The sequence below is a fragment of the Sapajus apella genome, unplaced genomic scaffold (genome assembly GCF_009761245.1).
Source record: "Sapajus apella isolate SASKATOON/1434 unplaced genomic scaffold, GSC_monkey_1.0 scaffold66, whole genome shotgun sequence".
Lineage (NCBI taxonomy): Eukaryota > Metazoa > Chordata > Mammalia > Primates > Cebidae > Sapajus > Sapajus apella.
Genome location: NW_022437006.1, coordinates 1,391,785 through 1,413,670, shown reverse-complemented (window position 1 = coordinate 1,413,670; position 21,886 = coordinate 1,391,785). Strand labels below are relative to the sequence as shown.

The 21,886-nt window shown below is 37.8% G+C and overlaps 1 protein-coding gene and 1 pseudogene across 11 annotated transcripts in view; one reads left to right on the top strand and one right to left on the bottom strand.

Annotated features, from left to right (window-relative positions):
• DNM1L (dynamin 1 like) overlaps window positions 1-21,886 on the bottom strand; it is a 62,275-nt gene that overhangs the window by 12,950 nt on the left and 27,439 nt on the right. For 9 of the 11 annotated variants that reach the window (XM_032248292.1, XM_032248293.1, XM_032248297.1 and 6 more), the window contains 8 exons: window positions 19,647-19,733; window positions 17,075-17,237; window positions 13,468-13,588; window positions 11,310-11,441; window positions 9,422-9,628; window positions 2,014-2,134; window positions 1,631-1,786; window positions 1,126-1,215 (listed from right to left, as the gene is read on the bottom strand). In XM_032248292.1, the coding sequence (XP_032104183.1) occupies window positions 1,126-1,215; window positions 1,631-1,786; window positions 2,014-2,134; window positions 9,422-9,628; window positions 11,310-11,441; window positions 13,468-13,588; window positions 17,075-17,237; window positions 19,647-19,733 (1,077 nt within the window). Of the gene's footprint in view, window positions 1-1,125; window positions 1,216-1,630; window positions 1,787-2,013; window positions 2,135-9,421; window positions 9,629-11,309; window positions 11,442-13,467; window positions 13,589-17,074; window positions 17,238-19,385; window positions 19,479-19,646; window positions 19,734-21,886 lie in introns of all 11 variants that reach the window. The other 2 variants (XM_032248300.1, XM_032248301.1) reach the window with 2 other exon arrangements.
• LOC116530274 lies at window positions 3,947-7,444 on the top strand (annotated as a pseudogene).

The following is a 21,886-nucleotide window of genomic DNA, read 5'->3' as shown; positions in this document are numbered from 1 at the left end:
GAGTACAGAGGCACGATCTCAGCTCGCCACAATCCCTGTCTCCTGGGTTCAAGCGATTCTCCTGCCTCAGCCTCCCGAGTAGCTGGGACTACAGGCACACACCACCACGCCCAGCTAATTTTGTATTTTTAGTAGATGGGGTTTCTCCACATTAGTCAGGCTGGTCTCAAATTCCCAACCTTCAGGTGATCCACCTGCCTTTGGCCTCCCAAAGTGCTGGGATTGCAGGCATAAGCCACCATGCCACTAAGTCTTACAGAGAGGATAAACTTAAGCCCTTTACTATGTCCTGTCCTAACAAATCTCAGGTATCAGAACAGCATTTATCAGCCCAGAACAAGGTGAAAAGGATCATTAAAATGAAGTTCCAATGATTCTGTGCTAAAGGCAGTCTTAGACATCAGAATCTGAGGGCTATCCTCACTAAGGAAACAACCAAGCAGCAGCACTTACATTCCAAGGATGGTTTTGTACTCTTAGTAAACCTCCACGGGGCTCACCATCTTGAGCCAAGGACCCAAATGCATTTTTAGTGATCAGAAAGAAAACAAAACAAAAAAACCCAGCCAACAATTAGAGGCATAAGAGCAATTTTAAATGCTTATCCCATATTTCTGCCAATTTTAGCATTTTGTGTGTGTGTGTGTGTGTACAGCAGCAACCCACAGAACAGTAGCAAGCAACTAGAAATTAGAGTTTCATAACAAGCAAATTAGTCATAACAAGCAAACTGCAGAAGTGGCCAGATTACTCTGATGTATCTCAGAGTGTATATAAAGGCTCAGTTTACTGAGGCTAAAGATGGAACTAATTTTCTCTTAAGATCAGTGGTACTACATAATACAGCAAAGCTATTCATAACCCTCAATCATAAATATATTCTCAAGAAAACCCATGCCTGCAGGCTAACAATGATTATATAAAGTAAAAATGCACTTTATACCAAAATTATTTAAAATTTTCCTTTGAAATGAGGTGGAAACTCAACTTTTTTCCTCTCAATACACTGGAAAACATTATGCCTAAACTCTAAAGTAACCATATAATGCTCATTAAAAAGCAGCCAAGCAAAAATATAAATTTTTACTAAGAGTAATTACAAGGGTCTATGATATAGTAGCTCACCATTTCATTTGTAACAGGCAATCTTTTACGAAGAAGACAAGTCACCACTTCAACTATGGCATCGTGAAGCTTAGGAAATCGTAACAATTCCTATAAATGGCAGATGAAAGAAAAACAATTTTTTTTTTAAAGACATATTCTCACTAAGCCATCCTCCCACCTTAGCCTCCCAAGTAGCTGAGACTCCATGTATAAGCCACCATGCGAGGCTCACAATAATTTTCTTTCACTTAATGATCACAGAAATACTGAATTAGATTTGGAGACTATATTTAAGGATACCATTTCAGTCGGGCAGCCAGTTAGCTCAGTTGGTGAGCTAACCGACCACCTGACAATACAAAAAAAAAAAAAAAAGAATACTATTTCAAATCACTTCCAGGTAAGGGAACTACAGATTTTTACCTTATATTCCATCTTACTCATTTCCTTCCACCCAATGAAACCACCACTTCATGTCTTTTTCTAGTTTATGTGAAACCTGTTACATTTCTCTCTCAGTTACCTGTGTACTGTAATTGCTACAGTGCTGAATAATCCTTTGCATTTCCTCATGAACCAGTTCCACACAGCGGAGGCTGGGCTCTTCTAAACGTTTGATTTGCCGCTTGACCAGTAACTCAAAAGAAACTTCAGGCACAAACAAAGCAGGACGAGGACCCTGAAAAAATAAAACTTAGAACTCTTATTATAGCTATATATAATTTCAGTTCTTCCCAAAAGTTAAGAAAATAAGTCACATTTTTGGTACTTTTCATGAAAAATGCTTTCTAATTTCAAATATGAGAGCAAAATAACAAACTATAATTAAATTTAAAAAGACATAGTATGTGAATAAGAAAAACTTTAGCCTCACTTTTTTAAAGTCTAAAAGCTAAGCATACTCACAGTAGCATTTCTAATGGCAGTCAAAATGTCAATAGTGTTAAGGCCACCAAGTGGATCAACAGATTCTAAGGTTCGCCCAAAAGTCTCATGGAAAATATAACAAATTCTAGCACCACCGCATCTGAAAGGCAATGAAGTATATGGTTTCTGGCATTGTGAAAAGGGAAAGAAATTACAAGTTATAAGTCTTTCTGGAAGCTTTAAGCTCATCTTATTTTCTGAGAAAGCCTCAGATAAACAATTTCATTCATTCCTATTTCCGTGTGTTCTAACTCAAGTCATTATGAACTAGTTTGAACTAGTTTCTCTAAATTTTTTATATGGGAAAAGGAATCATTTCATGATAGGTAGGGGTGTGGGTGTGTGTGTATGTGTGTGTGTGTGTAAAATATATACTTGTAAATATAATAATTGTTCTGACATAAAACATCAGTTAACTAAGAATTGCTAAGCACCTTTTCTCTGCCCTAGTTTTCCTCAACTAGAATATAAGCTCTTTAAGGACAGGAAATAGTGCCTTATATTTATTTCCATTGATTCACAATCAAGAGTAGAGAGGTTGGCAAACTTTTTCCATAAAGGGTCACAGAGTTAATATTTTGGGCTTTTTAGGCTGTACAGTCTCTGCTGCAACTACTCACCTCTACCATTAAGCACATAAGCAGTCATAGACAATATGTAAACAAATAAGCATAGCATGTTAGCCAGGCTTGTCTCGAACTCCTGACCTCAAGTGATCCACCTACCTCGACCTCCCAAAATGCTGGGATCACAAAGACAAATTAAATCTCTTTATCTAGGTACTAAGCACCTTATGTTTCCTATCTTGTTTAATAACTAGAAACCCTAGAATTGTCTTTTTTAAAATTCAAGTCCAATTGAATTCTACAAATACCTTTGATAATGCTTCCCCCAAATCATCCCTTCCTCTCTATTTTTACAACCACTATTGAGTACATTTTTATAGTAGCTCAGGCAAAAGATACTGGTCTAACATTATTCTAACAGAAATAAGCCAAGCACAAAAGGACAAATACTGAATGATTCAATTTATATGAAATATCTAAAATAGGCAAATTCATAGAAACAGAAAGTAAATTCGGCCGGATGCGGTGGCTCACACCTGTAATCCCAGCATTTTGGGAGGCCAAGATGGGCAGATCACCTAAGGTCAGGAATTCAAGACCAGCCTGGCCAACATGATGAAACCCCGTCCCTACTAAAAATACAAAGAAAATACAAAAATTAGCTGGGTATGGTGGCAGGCACCTGTAATCCCAGTTACTCAGGAGGCTGAGGCAGGATGATCGTTTGAACCTGGGAGGCGGAGGTTGCAGTGAGCCCAGACTGCGCCACTGCACTCCATCCTCCCTGACAGAGTGAGGCTGTCTCAAAAAAATAAAAAAGGTAAAGTAGAGGTTACCAGGGCTGGAGGAGAGGGGAATGAGGAGTAACTACTTAATAGATAAGAATTTCTATTGCAGCGATGAAACATTTTAGAAATAGATGTTACTGATAGTTGTTCAACACTGTAAATGTAAATCATGCTACTCAATTGTGCACTTAAAGTGGTTAAAATTACCAGTAATTGATCTCTCTGCCTCCAACCTTTCCCTTCACCAAATAATTTTTCAAAATTACTAGAATTATCCTTCTAAAATAAATGATTCGGCCAGGCACAGTAGCCCACCCTCGTAATGCTAGCACTTTGGGAGGCTGAGGATGGCGGATCAGTTGAGGTCAGGAATTCAAAACCAGACTCGTCAACATGGTGAAAACTAAAAACACAAAAAAATTAGCCAGGCGTGGTGGCAGTTTCCCGTAATCCCAGATACTTGGGAGGCTGAGACAGGAGAATTGCTTAAATTTGGGAGGTAGAAGGTACAGTGAGCTAAGATCATACCACTGCACTCCAGCCTGGGCGACAGAGTGAGACTCTGTCTCATAAAAATAAATAAAATAAATTATTCCTCTGACCAAAAGTGTTTTTTTTAATAAGACATTCTCCAAATTCTGAACAAAATATTAAAGACTTTCTAGAGTCTTGTTCCTAGACACCCTTCCTGCCTTATCTCTTATTATGTCCCATCATTATACATGCTGTTCTCCACATACATTATTTTTGCATTATTCTTTGCTATTCCCAAGCTTAAAATGCCCTCTCATTACTGCCTTCTTGAATTCTATTCAGAGCACCATTCAAATGCTTTCTTAAATGTGGAGCTTTCCCAAACCCTGAAATAAATGTACATGGTGTCTCTTCAATGTCTCAAATGCTTGATTAGGTGGACACAGATAATTGGTTTATTAACTATTTACAAAATGTACATATAAGCTGTATGTACTTTTCTAAATATGAATTATATCTAACAATAAGAAGTATTTAAATAAAATAGTTATACTTTTGCAACCTAATCAAGCCCCGTATTACCCTGACCTACCTTACCCAGTAAACTCTTTAAAGGCCCATTGTGGTAGTCTTTACTTCCCTCAATATGCCATACATATAAGCATTGAATAATTTCTCTGATAAATACTCTCATTATGGGAGTTGACTCATATGAAGTCCACCTCCCACTAAAGTATACAGAACAACATACACACAAATGAGTTCATGTATAATTGGTGAACTCTGAACAAGCTCTGTGGATTGCACCCATCCCCATTTTCTCACGGTTATTGTACTATAGTTATGCAAGATGTCCAACAGTGGGGGAGGAGGGGAAGGGTACACAGTGGAGGGTGCTGCGACCTCCCTTTACATCACCTTGCAACTTCCTGTAAGTCTAATTATTTCAAAATAAAAAGGTTTTCTAATGAAGGTGTAGAGAAATGGATGTACTTGCTAGTAGTAAAACAGTACAATATGCTAACAGTATGCAGTATGTCATGAAAGATTCTAAGGATGTTATATCGTTTAATAAACCTACTTCTACGAATTTATCCTCAGTGTTTACCTGGACACAGTGCCCCAAAGATAGGTGCGGGTAGTCCATCACAGCACTGTTTATATGTGTCTATAACAGAAAACAAACTCTCCAGTAGTAGGAGAGTAGCCCAATAAATGAGGCTATATCTAAAAAGTAAAATACTATGCAAATCTTCCAACTGACAATATGAGAAAGTTGTTACATGGTTTAAGAATTATTTCAAAATAAGTATAGCATCTGATTTTTAAAGATGTACAGTACAGGCATTTCTGTGTTATAGATGCACAGCAAAGTGCCTAGGTCAATGCCAAATTTTAGGAAGTACCTCGGGTTGGTGAAATTAAGGGTTTGTTTTCGTTTTAAGAGATGGGGTCTCCTTTTTTAGTGCCATCTGCTTGCGGTGCCACCTCCTGCTCCTCCTACTGCAGCTGCCACCCTGAGTCACTGCCTGTGCAGCTCTAGCCACCTGGCTCCCCATACTAGCCACCAACATTTGGAGTTCTTACAACATGGCAGACACTGACAACCTGCCTACGGTAGTTAAAAGACGAGTGAATGCTCTCAACAACCTGCAAGTTAAATGTGCACAGACAGAAGCCAAATTCTAGGAGGAAGTTCAAGATCTTGAAAGGAAGTATGCTGTTCTATATCAGCCTTTATTTGATAAGCAATTTGAGATTATTAATGCAATTTATGAACCTATGGAAGAAAAATGTGAACAGAAACCAGATGACGATGAGATTTTGGAGGAGTTGAAAGAAAAGGCCAAGATTAAAGATGAGAAAAAGGATGAAGAAAAAGAAAACCCCAAAGGAATTCCTGAATTTTGGTTAACTGTTTTTAAGAATGTTGACTTGCTCAGTGATATGGTTCAGGAACATGATGAACCTATTCTGAAGCACTTGAAAGATATTAAAGTGAAGGTCTCCGAAGCTGGCCAGCCTATGAGTTTTCTTAGAATTTCATTTTGAGCCCAATGAATATTTTACAAATGAAGTACTGACAAAGACATATAGTATGAGGTCAGAGCAGATGATTCTCATCCCTTTTCTTTTGATGGACCAGAAATTATGGGCTGTGCAGGGTTCCAGATAGATTGGAAAAAAGGAAAGAATGTCACTTTGAAAACCATTAAGCAGCAGCAGAAACACAAGGGACATGGGACAGTTCATACTGTGATTAAAACAGTTTCCAATTACGCTTTCATTTTTTTTTTTTTTTTTTTTTCTTTTGCCGCTCCTGAAGTTCCTGAGAATGGAGATCTGGATGATGATGCTGAAGCTATCTTTATCTTTGCTGCAGTCTTTGAAATTGGTCACTTTTTACGTGAGCATATAATCCCAAGATCAGTGTTATACTTTACTAGAGAAGCTATTGAAGATGATGATGATGATGATGATGATGAAGATGAAGAAGCAGATGAGAAAGGGGAAGAAGGAGATGAGGAAAATGATCCAGACTCTGACCCGAAGGATCAAAATGCAGCAAAATGCAAACAGCAGTGAAGCAAGAAGTATGTGGCCTTGAGGATAACCTGCACTGTCACAGCCTAAACACAACTCTTATTTACTTACAGCCTTTTGTATTTTCTTGGTAGATAAGGTAATTTTATTTTAAAGACAAGAAACTGATATTTTAAAGACCAATTTGTTCTAATTAGCATTTTAACTAGTTTTTCTGCCAAATACGTTGAATGCACAAATTCTGTAACACGTTTCATTCATCGCTGCATAATTTGGTTCTTCTGGAATATTTTTATGTAGCTCTTGGAGTACAGCTATGAAAATGTCAAGTGTTAAAGGAAACCTTTTTTTTTTTTTTTCCATAATTTTTTCCCTGAAGAACGAAAGTATTTTTTCAGCTGGTTGTTGAATATGGTTAAGTCCACTTGGATTAGCTGTGCCTTTCATTACTCTGTTACAGAAACATGGTGACTTATATAAGACAATTCATCGTTTTAAATAAACAACTGGTAAGACAACTGTATGGTTAAGAATTTCCAGTATAACCACACCCAATAAGTATATTTAATGGAGTATTGTGTTAAAAGTGACATAGTTAACTATAAAGTAACCTGACTCAGTATAGTTAATGGTACCACAGTGAGGTGAATAAAACAGGATTTTCAGAAGTTAGCCTGAATTTAACTGTACTTTTAAATTTAACCTCCATTAAACCAAGCATCTTTTCTTTGTGGCAATGTCTACCTTCTGCTTTCCTGAAAAGGAAGAATTTATATCATTTGACAAGCCTATTCATTGTTTGTTTTTGGTTTTGCAGCCTAAAATAAAAATTTCAAATACAATTTTAGTTCTTACAAGATATAGTGTCTTAATTTTGTACCAATTCAGGTAGAAGCAGAGGCCTAGCTTGAATTAAGGGTTATACTCAGTTTTTACCATATTATTGAAGAAAAGGGTACCAGCTTTGGAAAGAGATACTATACTAATAAGCAAATGTAAAAAAAAAAAAAAGAAGAAGAAAATCTTAAGTGATTCTTTAAAAAAAAAAATTAAAGTTCATTTTCTTTGGGTTAGAGCTAGAGAGAAGGCCCCAAGCTTCTGTGGTTTCTTTTAATTCTTATTGCTTAAATTATGAGTATGTCACTTACCCATGCTTCTATTTACTGTGTATTAAAATGGGTACTAAGTACTTAACTACCTCACGGATGGGTTAAGGCATATTGAGTTAAATCTCGTAAAAGGTTTCTCAATCTCACTAAAAGCTCAAGATTTTGGGCCTATTTACAGTGTGACACTCAGCATTTTGTTCACACCACACTTTGATAACTAAACTGAAAAAAGATTAAGTACCTCTGTTCTAGATCTGGGCAGGCAGCACTCTTTCAGATCTTTGTGTGGCTCCTATTTTCATAGAAGGGAATGGATGCACTATTTCACAAGGTCCAAGAATTTTTTTTGGATATTTTTGTTTATTGTATTGTAGTAAATACTATACGGATCGCACTACAGTATTGTAGTCATGAGACTAAAGTGGAAATAAGACTATTTTTGACAAAAGATGCTATTAAATTTCAGACTATATGGCCACATTTATGATACCTCAGGCTAATTACTGTTAATTTGGGGATTGAACTTTTTTTTGACGAGGGTGGACTACTGGATTGTTATTAGAGAAAGGTTTAGATTTCTTACTCTTAATAAAATTACATTGAATTCTTTTAGAGGTGATAAAAACTTCCTATTTGAGAAGTGAGTGTTAAAGTCTTAGAATGCGAGCACATTGTAGTGCTACCCATTCCTCTCCTGAGATTTCAAATTACTACTGAAAATCCTTAACCAATTATAACAGCTTTTTTCTCTTTATTTTTAAAATGATTTCCTTTGCTGTGATTAGACATTCTGTGTTTATCTTTTTTTTTTGTAACCAAAGTTTATTTAATGCAGCTTTTTCTGAACTTTAAAGAAAGAATCCTATTTTTAATGAACTGAAGTAGCACAGTCTTTTTTTTTTTTTTTTTTTTTTTGAGACCGTCTCGCTTTGTCGCCAGGCTGGAGTGCAGTGGCGTGATCTTGGCTCACTGCAACCTCTGCCTCCCAGATTCAAGCTATTCTCCTGCCTCAGCCTCCCAAGCAGCTCGGATTACAGACACGCGCCACCACGACCAGCTAATTTTTGTATTTCAGTAGAGACGGGGTTTCTCTATGTTGGCCAGGATGGTCTCAATCTCTTGACCTCGTGATCCGCCCACCCTGGCCTCCCGAAGTGCTGGGATTACAGGTGTGAGCCACTGCGCCTGGCCCATCTTTTTTATTCTTTTAGGAAATAGCTATTGCCAAAATGAAGGTGTAGATACTACCTAGTCTTGTTATACAATGGTGATGTGGTTTGCAGAAGAATTTTCTTTATAAAATTGAAGTTTCAAGGGATACCAGTGTTTATGCCATTTTTCCAGTTCCAAAATGATTCCATTCTATTCTAGAAATCTGAAGTATGTAACTTAAAATCCTCAATAAAAATTTGGATTTAATTTAAAAAAAAGAGAGAGAAAGAGAGAGAGATGGTGTCTCAATATGTTGCCCAGGCTGGCCCCATTCAAACTACTCCTGGGCTCAAGGGATTCTCTTACCTCAGCCTCCCAGGTAACTGGGACTACAGGGGCACACCACCACATAATGTTGTTTTTATGTTTTATCTTTACTTATCTGCATTTTATAATTTTTTAAAAACAATTATACTGTATTAAAGAAACAAACACTTTAAGAGCTAAATTAAGAAATATTTTAAATACTTATTAAAATATTGTTTTAAAAATACCTGAAAATTTTTACTTTGCTTTACATTGTTTACAAAACATATGTTCACACAATGAGACATCATCCTATTACCTCTACAAAATTACATTTGTGTTTTATAGATAACAAATCTCAATCAGATAATCTGAGCTAAAGTCATCTTAACAAAAGGAAAAGTGGTCTAGCAATCTAGGTAACCAAATCCACAGAAAAATGTCTTACAGTTCCGAAGTTTCAATATATTTTGCAGTTCCTTCAATAGTGTTACAATATTCTGTGGCAAATTTGGTAATAAGCTGGAGTAAAGTAGCACTTTTATCATCCACAGGTTCACCGTAGCTATTGAGAAGAGACTGATACTGAGCAGCTAGAACATTTATTCTTGTTTTCAACTCTGGTAAGCAGTCTCTGATGTGATGCATCAGTAACCTAAAAAAGGTTAGAAAGGAAGGATTTAAAAGTAAAATTGTATATTCTGAAGCCCCAAATAAGTCAAATTTTTAAAAAGGAAATAATGGGGAAAACCTGTCAGATAATTTGTATTGGCAATGTGATACTGTGAAATATGTATTTGGTCTTTGTCTCCATTTCCTGGCAGTTGGATCCTAAAATCCTTGGAGTCTCCATGAGCCTAAGAGTGTTTAAAGTGTCTTTGCATGATAATAAGATGACTGGTGGCTGAGGGTCCCTTGTCAGCTTCAGGATGGTGCCTGGTCACCAGAAAGGCTAAGGCATGATTAGAGCGCTGGGGGTTTCAACCCCCTTCTCCAGCCTCAGAAGAGGGGAGACAGGCCACAGGTTGAGCTGATCACCAATGGCCAATGATGCTTCCATAAAAACTCAAAACGACACAGTTCATGGAGTCTTCGGAGAGTTGAACACAAGAAGGTTCCTGGAATGTGGGAGCACAGAAGCTCCACATTCCTTCCTACATGCCCAGCCCCGTGCATCTCTTCATCTGGCTGTTTTATCTATATCTTTTGTAATATGCTTCATAATAAGTGGGTAAATGTTAACTAGTTGTTTCCTTGACTTATATGAGCCACTCTAACAAATTAATCAAACATGAAAAGGGGGTCATGGGTACCCTGACTTATAGCCCATCAGTCAAAAACAGGCTACAACCTGGCTTAAAATTACCATCTGACTTTGGGGCAGTCTTGTGGGACTGACCCCTCAACCTGTGGGAGCTGATGCTATCTCCAGGTAAATAAGTGTTAGCACTGAATTAAAGTACATCCCGTTAGAATCCCCTAGAGAATTCCTTGCTTGCTGCATGGGGGAAACTCCCCATGTATCTGATGTTAGAAGCATTCTGTGCCATACTGATGAAGTGTATATGATGGGAAAAAAACACTTTGGTTTTTCCTAAATCATAAAAGCAAGGAAAAAATGCAAATTATTTTCATATTACTGCAATTACCATAGAGGAAGCAAATCACTCAATCAATTCTTCCTATATAATTTTGGTTTCACTGACTTGTCATTTACAGTTGGTACCCAGCAAAGTGAAAATCAATCTTATTAAGATCCAAGTCTATCAGTCTTTAGGGAATAAGATAAAAGTAAGAGAAAATGGCTTCTACTTCAGTCATTTATAAATCATCTAGAAAGGTCTTCTAGTTCCCCCCACCATGAGTGGGTATTCAGAATCCAACGTATACAATTTAAGTTATTTCTACAATAAATAGGAAAAAAAGACATTCTATTTCTTTCTTTGTTTTTCCATCTCCCTTTTCTGGCAAATAGAAGACATTCTAAATTAAGAACAGATAACGTGAAAATTATAAATTTTAATGCAGTTCCTGCAATGCAAAGTGGAAGTAAAGTCATCTCTAGTTCTATCCTCAAAACCAAACTGACTGTCAAATTTTCATAATTAAATCGTTTTAAAATCACTTGAACATTCATTCTAGACTACATGACGACATAATGTCAACCACCCCAATAAAAATAGAGACATCTATTCTTCAGGAACCTACTATATAAGAAACCATAAGGAAAGCTGTTAGACAACAGTATGAAAATGTAAGGAACTAAAAATGAACCCTCTCAGACATCGACTGGTAAAACGAACACATCTCATTTCCAAAAGGTAAAAAAAAATTACCTGTTTAGAGTCCTAGCAAGATATTTTGTTCCATTTCTATTGGCCAGAGATGGATATTTCTTTTGAAGAAAAGCATACTCATCACGGATTGAATCAGTTACACTCTTCTTGTTGTTAATATCTAGCTGGCTCCTGAGGTTGAAAAAATAACAAAATTGTTCAACTTCACAGTTGTCCTCTTCCTACCTTAGATGATGACAGGGCCAGGTATTGTTCTCTAATACCTGACATGGACTGGTTTACTTAATTCTCATAATTTTATGTGACAGGTATTATTATCCCATTGTTTAGTAAGGAACTGAGGCTCACAGAGACTACTTATCCAAGGTCATATGCTAACTGGCATAGCCAAGACTTGAACTATTTGAATTATAACTAGTGGCTAAATAGTGTAGGCCTCATTATTACCATTAACTATAGACAAAAACAATAAGTAACACGTATAGACAGGTATAAAAATGTAAAGAGTATCTCAGTGACCTGTATATTTTATCTATGGACAGGGAACTAATTTCTACCAAAAATTAAGTTAACTTGAAGAACAATCATCTACAAACAACAAACAGTATTACGCCACTTGCTTACCTGAAAAAGGAGACAGTGGGAAATGGGAGTAGGGATGAGGGAATGAGAGTAGGGGTGGGATGGAAGGACAATAAAATAGAAGCAGACAACTGGAATGGATCCTATATATCAGGTAGTAAAAACATTTCCATTATCTTTTTTTTTTTTGAGACAGGTCTCACTCTGTCACCCAGGCTGGAGTGCAGGGGCACAATCCCCGCTCACTGCAACCTCTGCCTCCTGGGTTCAAGTGATTCTCTTGCCTCAGCTTCCCAAGTAGCTGGGACAACAGGCACGTGCCACCATGCCCAGCTAATTTTTTATTTTTAGTAGAGACGGGGTTTCACCATGTTGGCCAGGCTGGTCTTGAACTCCTGACCTCAGGTGTGATTCGCCCGCCTCGGCCTCCCAAAGTGCTGAGATTACAGGCGTGAGCCACCGTGCCCAGCCAACATATTCATTTTATAAAGGCTTAAGACCCAAAGACATTAGGTGTCATTTAAACCTACATTGTATCTAGTTTATGGAAGAACTGGGACTAGAACTCAGATTTCATAATAATTTCTGTGTTTCCTACCATATGAAGGCTTTGGACTGAAAGAGATATTCACTCGGATCCAGCTCTTTAACTACCCATGTGACTTTGGGTTAAATGTATAACCTGAGGTTTCTGATTATAAAATAGACATCAACACCTACCCACCTACCTCAGAGGATGCTGTGAGGATTCCAAGAGATACCATTTACAAACTGCTCACAGTAGAGTGTCTAAAACATAATTAGACACTCAATAATAATTTCCTTTTCACGATTTTTAATACCAGCTATTTATAATTAGGATACCTTTAATAAAATTTCTCCAAGTTACATCCTGGCAATTACACAGAATCACTAATGCTAGGGATTAAACCAATCTATTAAAATCCTGCCACCTTAAATTCTTTCTGGAATGGGTGCACATTAGGTAATTTTTCCCTTAACCAGTGCCTCCTCATACACAGCTTAACATGATAGGCAAGAACTCTTAAAGCCTGGCTATTACAACACTTCTTCCATTTTGTGGTACTGCTTACTTTAGAAACATTTTCTATTAAAAATGTCTACTAGGCCAGGGATAGTGGCTCATCCCTATAATCCCAACACCTGGGAAACCAAGGCGGGGAGGACTGCTTGAGCCCAGGAAGTCAAGACAAACCTGGGCAACATAGCAAGACTTTGTCACTACAAAAAAATTAAAAATTAGCCAGGTGTGGTGGTACATACCTGTAGTCCCAGCTACCTGAAAGGCTGAAATGGGAGGATCACTTGAGCCCAGGAGGTAAAGGCTACAATGAACCACAATCACATCATTGCATTCCAGCCTAGGGAACAGAGAGAAACCCCATTTCCAAAAAAAAAAAAAATTTCTATGAGAGGCTTTAGTGAATGAATCTCTTTTATCCCTTTAGAGCAATGGATTCTTTAGCAATACCAAGATAATAGTAAAAGGGAGAAAAAATATAGGACAGTATCACATTTCAAACAGATTTTAGAAATTCACACTTGCTCTGAAGTGAGAATGCTACTAATTCTTATCCTATTTTTAACTGCTAACCTGTTAACTACTCCAATTATTCCAAGTTTGACGGGAATAACCCTTCCCATCAATACATCCATGGCATCAGTACCCGCATCCATGAGATCAAGTTTAGTGATTACAGCTAGGGTTCTGCGACCTGGTAAATGCAAAAAGAGAAAAGGGCAAAGAAAAGAAAGAAAGAAAATGATCCATTAAATAAAACTATTAAGTATTAATAAAGGAAAACCCTCATCTATAATCCCACGTAATATTACCTCTGTCATCATTTTGATAATGCCTTTCTTACCAGTGCTTTTTTAAAAATAATTTTAAACATTGAGTACAATTTTAAAAATATTTCTGCCAGGCACAGTAGCTCCTGCCTGTAATCCCAGCACTTTGGGAGGCCAAGACAGGTGGATCACTGAGGTCAGGAGTTCGAGACCAGCCTGACTAACATGGTGAAACTCTGTCTCTACTAAAAACACAAAAATTAGCCAGGCATAGTGGCAGGCACCTGTAATCCCAGCTACTCGGGAGGCTGAGGCAGGAGAATCGCCTGAACCCAGGAGGCAGAGGTTGCAGTGAGCCAAGATTGTGCCACTGCACTCCAGCCTGGGAGACAGAGACTCCATCTCAAAAAATACATATATACATATACATAAACATATTTCTTTCACATGTAATTTTTGTTGGCTCTTATGGCTATATTATAAGCATTTAAAAATTCTGTTTAAAATTTACATCCAGGTGATGTGGCTCATGCCTGTAATCCCAACATTTTGGAAGGCCAAGGCGGGCAGATTGCTTGAGCCCAGGAGTTCGAGACCAGCCTGGGCAAAGTGGTTAAACCCTGTCTCTACAAAAAATACAAAACTTAGCAGGGTGTGGTAGTCCTAGCCACAGGTGAGGCTGAGGTGGGAGAATCACCAGAGCCCAAGAGGTCAAGGCTGCAGTAAGCCATGATTGCGCCACTGCACTCCAGCCTGGGCAATGGAATGAGACCCTGTCTCAAAAAACAAAAATTAAAAACATTTACTTTTTTTTGGTGTACAATTCAAAGAGTTTTGACAAATGCCAAGACATGTGTCACAACCAACTCAAGACACTGCTGCTCTCCCAACAAATTTTCTTATGCTAACCAATCAAACCTATTTTCCATTCCTAGTTTTGCCTTTTCTAGAATGTTATATAAACAAAATCAGACAGTACTAACCTTTTGAGTCTGGCTTCTTTCATTTAGCATAATGCATTTGAGATTCATCCATGTTCTTGTATATTAATAGTCCATTTCTTTTTATTGCAGAGTAGTATCCCATTATATGGATGTACTATACCTTAGTTTCACTCCCCTTCTGAGAAACATGTGAGTTGTTTCTAGTTTTTAGAAATTATGAATAAAGCTGCTGTAGATATTTGTATATAGTTTTTTATATGAACACTGGTTCTCATTTAACATACACCTAGGAGTGGGACTGCTGATTTAACTTTATAAGGAACTGCCAGACTGTTTCCCAAAGTGACTATACCACTCCCACCAGCAATATATGAGAGTTCCAACTGTTCTGCATAGCATACAATTTTATCTATGGCATTTTTCAGTGATAAGCATTTTTATTTGTTTTTTTCTTTTCTTTTTTTTTTTTTTTGAGACAGAGTCTTACTCTGTTGCCCTGGCTGGAGTGAAGTGGCACAATCTTGGCTCACTGCAACCTTCATCTCCTGAGTTCATGCAATTCTCATGTCTCAGCCTCCCCAGTAGCTGAGATTACAGGCGTGCACCACCACACCTGGCTAATTTTTGTATTTTTAGTAGAGATGGAGTTTCGCCATGTTGGCCAGGCGGCTCTGGAACTCCTGGCCATAAGCGATCCACCCACCTCAGCCTCCCAAAGTGCTAGAATTACAAGCATGAACCACCACGCCTGGCCTATAAGCATTTTTCTGTATTGCTCCAAATCTACAAAATTATCCTTTTTAATTATTTCATATTATTGTAATTAATCCTCCCAACTGCTGACCATATTAAATTGTTTCTAATTTTTGATACTATAAATAATACTGGCTTAGATTATTTCCTTACAATGTATTACTAGATTAAGATTAGTAATCAAGGCAGGTGCAGGGACTCACTCCTATAATCCCAAAACTTTGGGAGACTGAGGTGGGAAGATCACTTGAGCCCAGGAGTTCGAAGTTGCAGTGAGCCATGATTATGCCACTGTACTCCAGGCCTGGGCAACACAATGAGACCTACCTCCAAAAAAAAATATGACCACATTTATGGCTCGAGAGTCAGTTTAAAATACAGTAAATACATACAAAAGGCTTAACAGGTTTTGTTTGTTTATGATGGTCTGGCTCTGTTGCCCAGGCAAGAGTGCAATGGCATGATCTCAGCTCACTGCAACCTCTGCCTCCCAGGCTCAAGCCATCCTCCCACCTCAGCCTCCTAAGTAGCTAGGACCACAGGCCGATGTCACCATGCCCAGCTAATTTTTTTTTTGTATTTTTTGTAGAGATGGGGATATCATTTTGCTGCCCAGGCTGGTCTCAAATTCCTGAGCTCAAGCGATCCACCACCTTGGCTCCCAAAGTGCTGGTATTACGGGCCTGAGTTGCAATCTAAATAATAAAAATAAAATGTAGATAAACCCTTTGATATAGTTTATCTTTTAATGTAACTAAAATGAACACTACTCATGTAGTAAAAAGGTTTCTTAAAAACTTGAAATAAAAAATTTTGTTAAAGTGACCCTGCTTATGGCTTATGAGAATTTTTATTGGCAGTCTTAGAACTATTTCCTATTGAATTTTTATTTGAAATTATTCTTCAAAGCAGGGAAAGAAAAACATAACACAACCTTCAGACCCTCTAATAGTAAGGTGGAAAAAATGGTTTCTATATGAGGCCATGCATACATTTGCTAGCAGCAATAATAACCACTCTATTACATGCTAGCATTTTATATATACTAAGATACGCACACTACGTCATTAGTCAAACATCAGTGACCCACTGTATGAACTAATCCTTGGGGTTAAAATGTTTCATGAAAGGAGTTTACCTTCATTTCTAAAAATCCCCTGTGTCTTGAGCATGTCTAAACATTTTCCACCTCTGCAGAATGTAGATACCATAATTCTCTACCATACCATAATAGTCTACAATGATTATCTACTTTTTTTTTTTTTTTAAACAGAGTCTCACTATGTTGCCCAGGCTGACCTCGAACTCTGGCCTCAAGCATTGCTCCTATCTCAGCCTTCTGAGTAGCTGGGACCACAGGCACATGTGACTACACCTGGCTATGTTATTTATTCTTAAAGATCAGCCATTCAAATACCTAAGTTGCAAAACAAGAAATCCTTTTTGCAAAGCCACTGTATTATTTTAAAATTATTAAGTAACCATTACAAATAAAGAGGTGAAATATTTTCGCCTACTCTGTATAGCAACTTAATAACCTTATTTTCCATCAGAATTTCTATTTAAAATTATAAACAAAAATAGGAAAGCATTATTTTTAAAATTTGTATTAACAACTAGAGATACTGTTTTTAAAGAGAAAACTTCCTTTCTCAAGGGTAGATTTACCATTGTAAAATAAGCATCTCATTAAATATTAACATCTGTCCTTACCATCTGGATCTACCTCTCTTGAAATTTTAAGTGCCTCTGATGTTGCCATATCTGTATTAGCAGCAGTGACAGCGAGGATAATGGAATTTGGGTTACTGATGAACCGAAGAATGAGCTCTCTGATCTGAAGCTCAATATCCTTAGGTTGATCACCTACAGGCACCTAAACCAAACAGAGATGAGCAAGGAACTAATAATTAAAAATCAACTCAGCTTTTTTATGCACATTTAATGCACAGAATATAGGTCTATCCATTTATAAATAGTTAAAGACATTAATAATATACTACATTGGCAGTTATGAATCTGGTAATGTGTCAAGTCTCAAAGTATAACTCTTGTGAATATCAAAAGTTGATTTAATACAATCCCATGTTAAGCATTGGTCAGTGTTGATTGCCTAGATACAAATTCATTTACTCATTCAATTATCAAGTGTTTACTGGCAGCCTACTCTATTTCAGGCACTTTTCTGAATGTGATTTCAGGTCATATCAGATCAGATAATGTTACAGTAGTGAATATTAAAAAGACCAAACTTCCTGCCTTCATAGAACTTACGTTTTAGTGATAACAGGCAAATAAGAAACAAAAACATATATATAATATCCAGATGGTGGATATCTGGCCTGTGGAAAAATAAGGCAGAACAGTAGGCTGGGGAATGATTAGAGAAGATTATGACTTTTTTTTTTTTTTTTTGAGATGGAGTCTCGCTCTGTTGCCCAGGCTGGAGTGCAGTGGCGTGATCTCAGCTCACTACAACCTCCACCTCCCAGGTTGAAGTGATTCTCCTGCCTCAGCCTCCCAAGTAACTAGGTTTATAGGTGTGCACCACTATGCCCCGCTAATTTTTGTATTTTTAGTAGAGATGGGTTACACCATGTGTTGCTCAGGCTGGTCTCGAACTCCTGACCTCGTGACCCACCCGCCTTGGTCTCCCAAAGTGCTGGGATTACAGGTGTGAGCCACCCGTGCCCAGACTTTTTTTTTTTTTTTTTTTTGAGACAGGGTCACACTCTATCACATAGGCTAGAGTGCAGTGGTCCAATCACGGCTCACTGCAGCTTTGAACTCCTGGGCTCAAATGATCCTCCTGCCTCAGCCTCCCAAAGTACTGGAACTACAAGCATAAGCCACTGCACCTAGCAATTACAATTATGATTTTAAATTGTTGTAAATTAGATTATGTTTTTAAATAGAGTAATTAGGGAAACTTCTACGAGACAACTGACATTTCAGAGAATGAGCAGAAATTAAGCCAATAAGGGAGAGGTACAGACAGACATCTGGGGAAAGGACATTCCAAACAGAGTGAACAATAAGGGCAGGAGGCTGAAGCAAGAGGAGTTAGGAGAACAGGGACATATCAAGTAGATACTTTAGATCTCTGTAAAAACTTGGGCTTTTAACTCTCGAGTGAAAGGGGAGAGGTTTTAAGCCAAGGAATGACAAGGAACTGGAAAAGTTTTGAGCCAAGGAATGATACAATCGAATTTTCACTTTAATAGTATCACTGTCTGCTAAGATGAGATCATGAGGAAGACCTATTATTTATTACTGTGCAGTAATCCAGGTGGCATGATAGTGGCTAGATCAGGACAGTAGCTATGAATTTATAAAACATGATTGAATTCTGGGTATACTGTAAAGGTAGGGAGAGTCAAGAGGAATTGCTGGCAGGAAGTGGGATGTTGGAAAAATTAGTGTCAAGGATGACTACAAACTCTGGCTAAGCAACTGGTAGAATGGAGTTGCCATTTATTTATTTAGAGACAGTCTCACTCTGTTGGCCAGGCTGGAGTGCCATGACAAAATCATAGCTCACTGTAGCCTCAAATTCCTGGGCTCAAGCAATCCTGCCTCTGCTGGGACTACAGGCGTGCAACACCATGCCCAACTAATTTTTGTATTTTTTGTCGACACATGGTCTCCCTGTGTTGCCCAGGCTGGTCTCAAACCCCTAGGCTCAAAGAATTCCTCCCACCTTGATCTCCCAAAATGCTGGGATTACAGAATAAGCCACCACGCCTGGCCTGAGTTGCCATTTATTGTGATGGGGGAGGACTATAGAAGGACCAAATCTAGTTGAGGAACGGGTCAGGAATTTGGTATGAGACTTTGAAATATCTATTAGACATTTAAGTGTATACGCTGAATAGCAGCTAGATATACAAGTCTGGAGATATTTGAATGCCATCAATATACTGAGCCTTATGTAGTTAAAGCCATATAATCTGATGAAATCATCAAGGGAAAAGTGTACCTAGAGAAAACATGAAGTCCACAAACTGGGCTCTGGGGCACTTACTGTTTAGACATTGGGGAGATGAGAAGAAACAGCAAAAGAGACTGAAAAGGAGTGGCCAGTGAGACTGGAGATAAACCTGTAGAGTGTGGTATCCTGGAAGCCAAGTAAAGAAAGTGTTTCAAGGAGAAAGGAGGACTCAACATTATCAAATGCTGCTAACAGATCAAGGTGATTGCAAAAAGAAGCTGACTGATTATTCTCATATGGGATGTCAAGGAAGTGAAAACAACCTGACCAAATCTGTAAGTATTCCCTCCTTACCTTGGTCATTCCTGGCAAATCCACAAGTGTCAAATTGACAACGTTGGGTGAAAAAATCTTAAGATGAATTGGTTCAGGGCTTACTCCCTAGAAATAAATTTTAAAATATTATGTTAAAATCACACTAAAATTTCCATGAACTGTGAAGTAATGAAGTAAACGTTATTTCAACTACATAGACATTAATGCTTTTAAAAATGAATTGAATCATGATCCCTAAAACTTTTTTTTTTTTTTTTTTTTTTTTTGAGACGGAGTTTCGCCCTTCTTACCCAGGCTGGAGTGCAATGGCGCGATCTCGGCTCACCGCAACCTCCGCCTCCTGGGTTCAGGCAATTCTCCTGCCTCAGCCTCCTGGGTAGCTGGGATTACAGGCACGCGCCACCATGCCCAGCTAATGTTTTTTGTATTTTTAGTAGAGACGGGGTTTCACCTTGTTGACCAGGATGGTCTCGATCTCTTGACCTCGTGATCCACCCGCCTCAGCCTCCCAAAGTGCTGGGATTACAGGCTTGACCCACCGCGCCCGGCCTTAAAACTTTTTTTTTTAACAATCAAAACCTGATGAAACACATGGGAAGTTAGCCAGCCATATTAACAGGTTATAATCCTACCTCTATCCCCGTATCATTTATTATATACCATGTATTACTTCACATTCTTTTCTCTTGATTATAAACAAATATCTTTGCCTTTTTTTTTTGAGACAGAGTCTCACTCTGTCACCCAAACTGGAGTGAAGTGGTACAATCACGGCTCACTGCAGCCTCAAAATCCTGGGCTCAAGCAATCGTCTTCCCTTAGCCTCTTGAGTAGCTCAAATACAAGGCATGCACCACCATGCCCAGGTAATTTCTTTTTTATTTTTTGTAGAGACAGGGTATTACAATGTTGCCCAGGCTGGCATATACCATTCCTTAAATGTGTTTAACAGATTTAGTGCTGAATAATGTATTCCTTACTATCCAAATTTATGACGTTCCCAAGTTCAGATATCTTTGAATACCAAGTGGTAAGAATGTGTACAGTAAGAGATTCCTCAAGGAGTTTATCTACATCTTTAATCTGTAGTAAGAATTTGGATAGTGACAGATACGTGTATTTTCTCTCCTGTAGACTAAGATTATTGTGTAGGCTCCCTCCTCTTCACCACTGGCCCTCTACAAGTTTTAGAAATGAATCAGCTACATGTAAAAAGACACTTCGGAGATGTTTATACCTCATCTTTGTACATGCCCTTCTTTATCCTTTAATACATCCTTTCATCATCTGTTTATCCACCTTAGGTTTTCCCTTATTAACCCACTGAAATTTCTAATTTCCCAGCAAGTTTTTTTTTTAATATCCTTTACTCCATGTTCCCTATACAATTATATTTGCTGTTTTAGATTACTCTGTGCTACTTTTCCATTTTAAATACTCCAGTTTTCCAAAGCCAATAAATGTCAATATCTGGCATACCTACTTAGGTTGTACATTTCTCAGGATCTTCATTGCCATGGCATTCCTCTATCACATCCATACAAAGCTTTGCCCAATGCCTTTACAACTCCTATCTCATAGACATTTTACATCATTCAGGGCTTTATGTTAGGTATATGCAGTAATTTACATATTCTAACATAAAAATTATATAAGATCCAAGTATCATTTACTTAATTACATACATGATTTAGGAAAGAAGAGATGTTTCATAGATTTGGGGTTGGGGGACTTTTCATCTTTTAGACACTGTGGATGAAAAGCTGCTAGGTAAGTAAATTATATCCTCAACATAAACATCTTGTAGGTATACAGACTCAATCTTTAATGACATTCAGTTTAATGTAACTAAAAACATTTCTGAAATCACCACAGTCTCACACACTCTAAATTCTGGTACTGTATAAAATTACCACCAATTGCTGAGTTCAGTAATTCTCTCTGTAGGGGAGAGAATTCAGACTGGTGTTATGATTAATCATATTCCAAAAGCCAAAATTATCCCTGATATAATAACGACAAGCTAATCTAGCTTCTGGTCACATTTCCAACCCCTTCTACACACATGGTTACTAGAGATTTAGGGAAGTACGGCAGCAGTAGGAGTAACTCAAAGGTTACCAGCCTAGAGTTCAATTATGAACAAAGCTCAGTCGGTCACTGCAACAGCAACAAATATCCTGAACAAAAATAGAGAGTTAACATGGCTCTAAAAATGCCTTTTTGTCAGGAAATAATCTTTCAGCCCAGTAACTGGC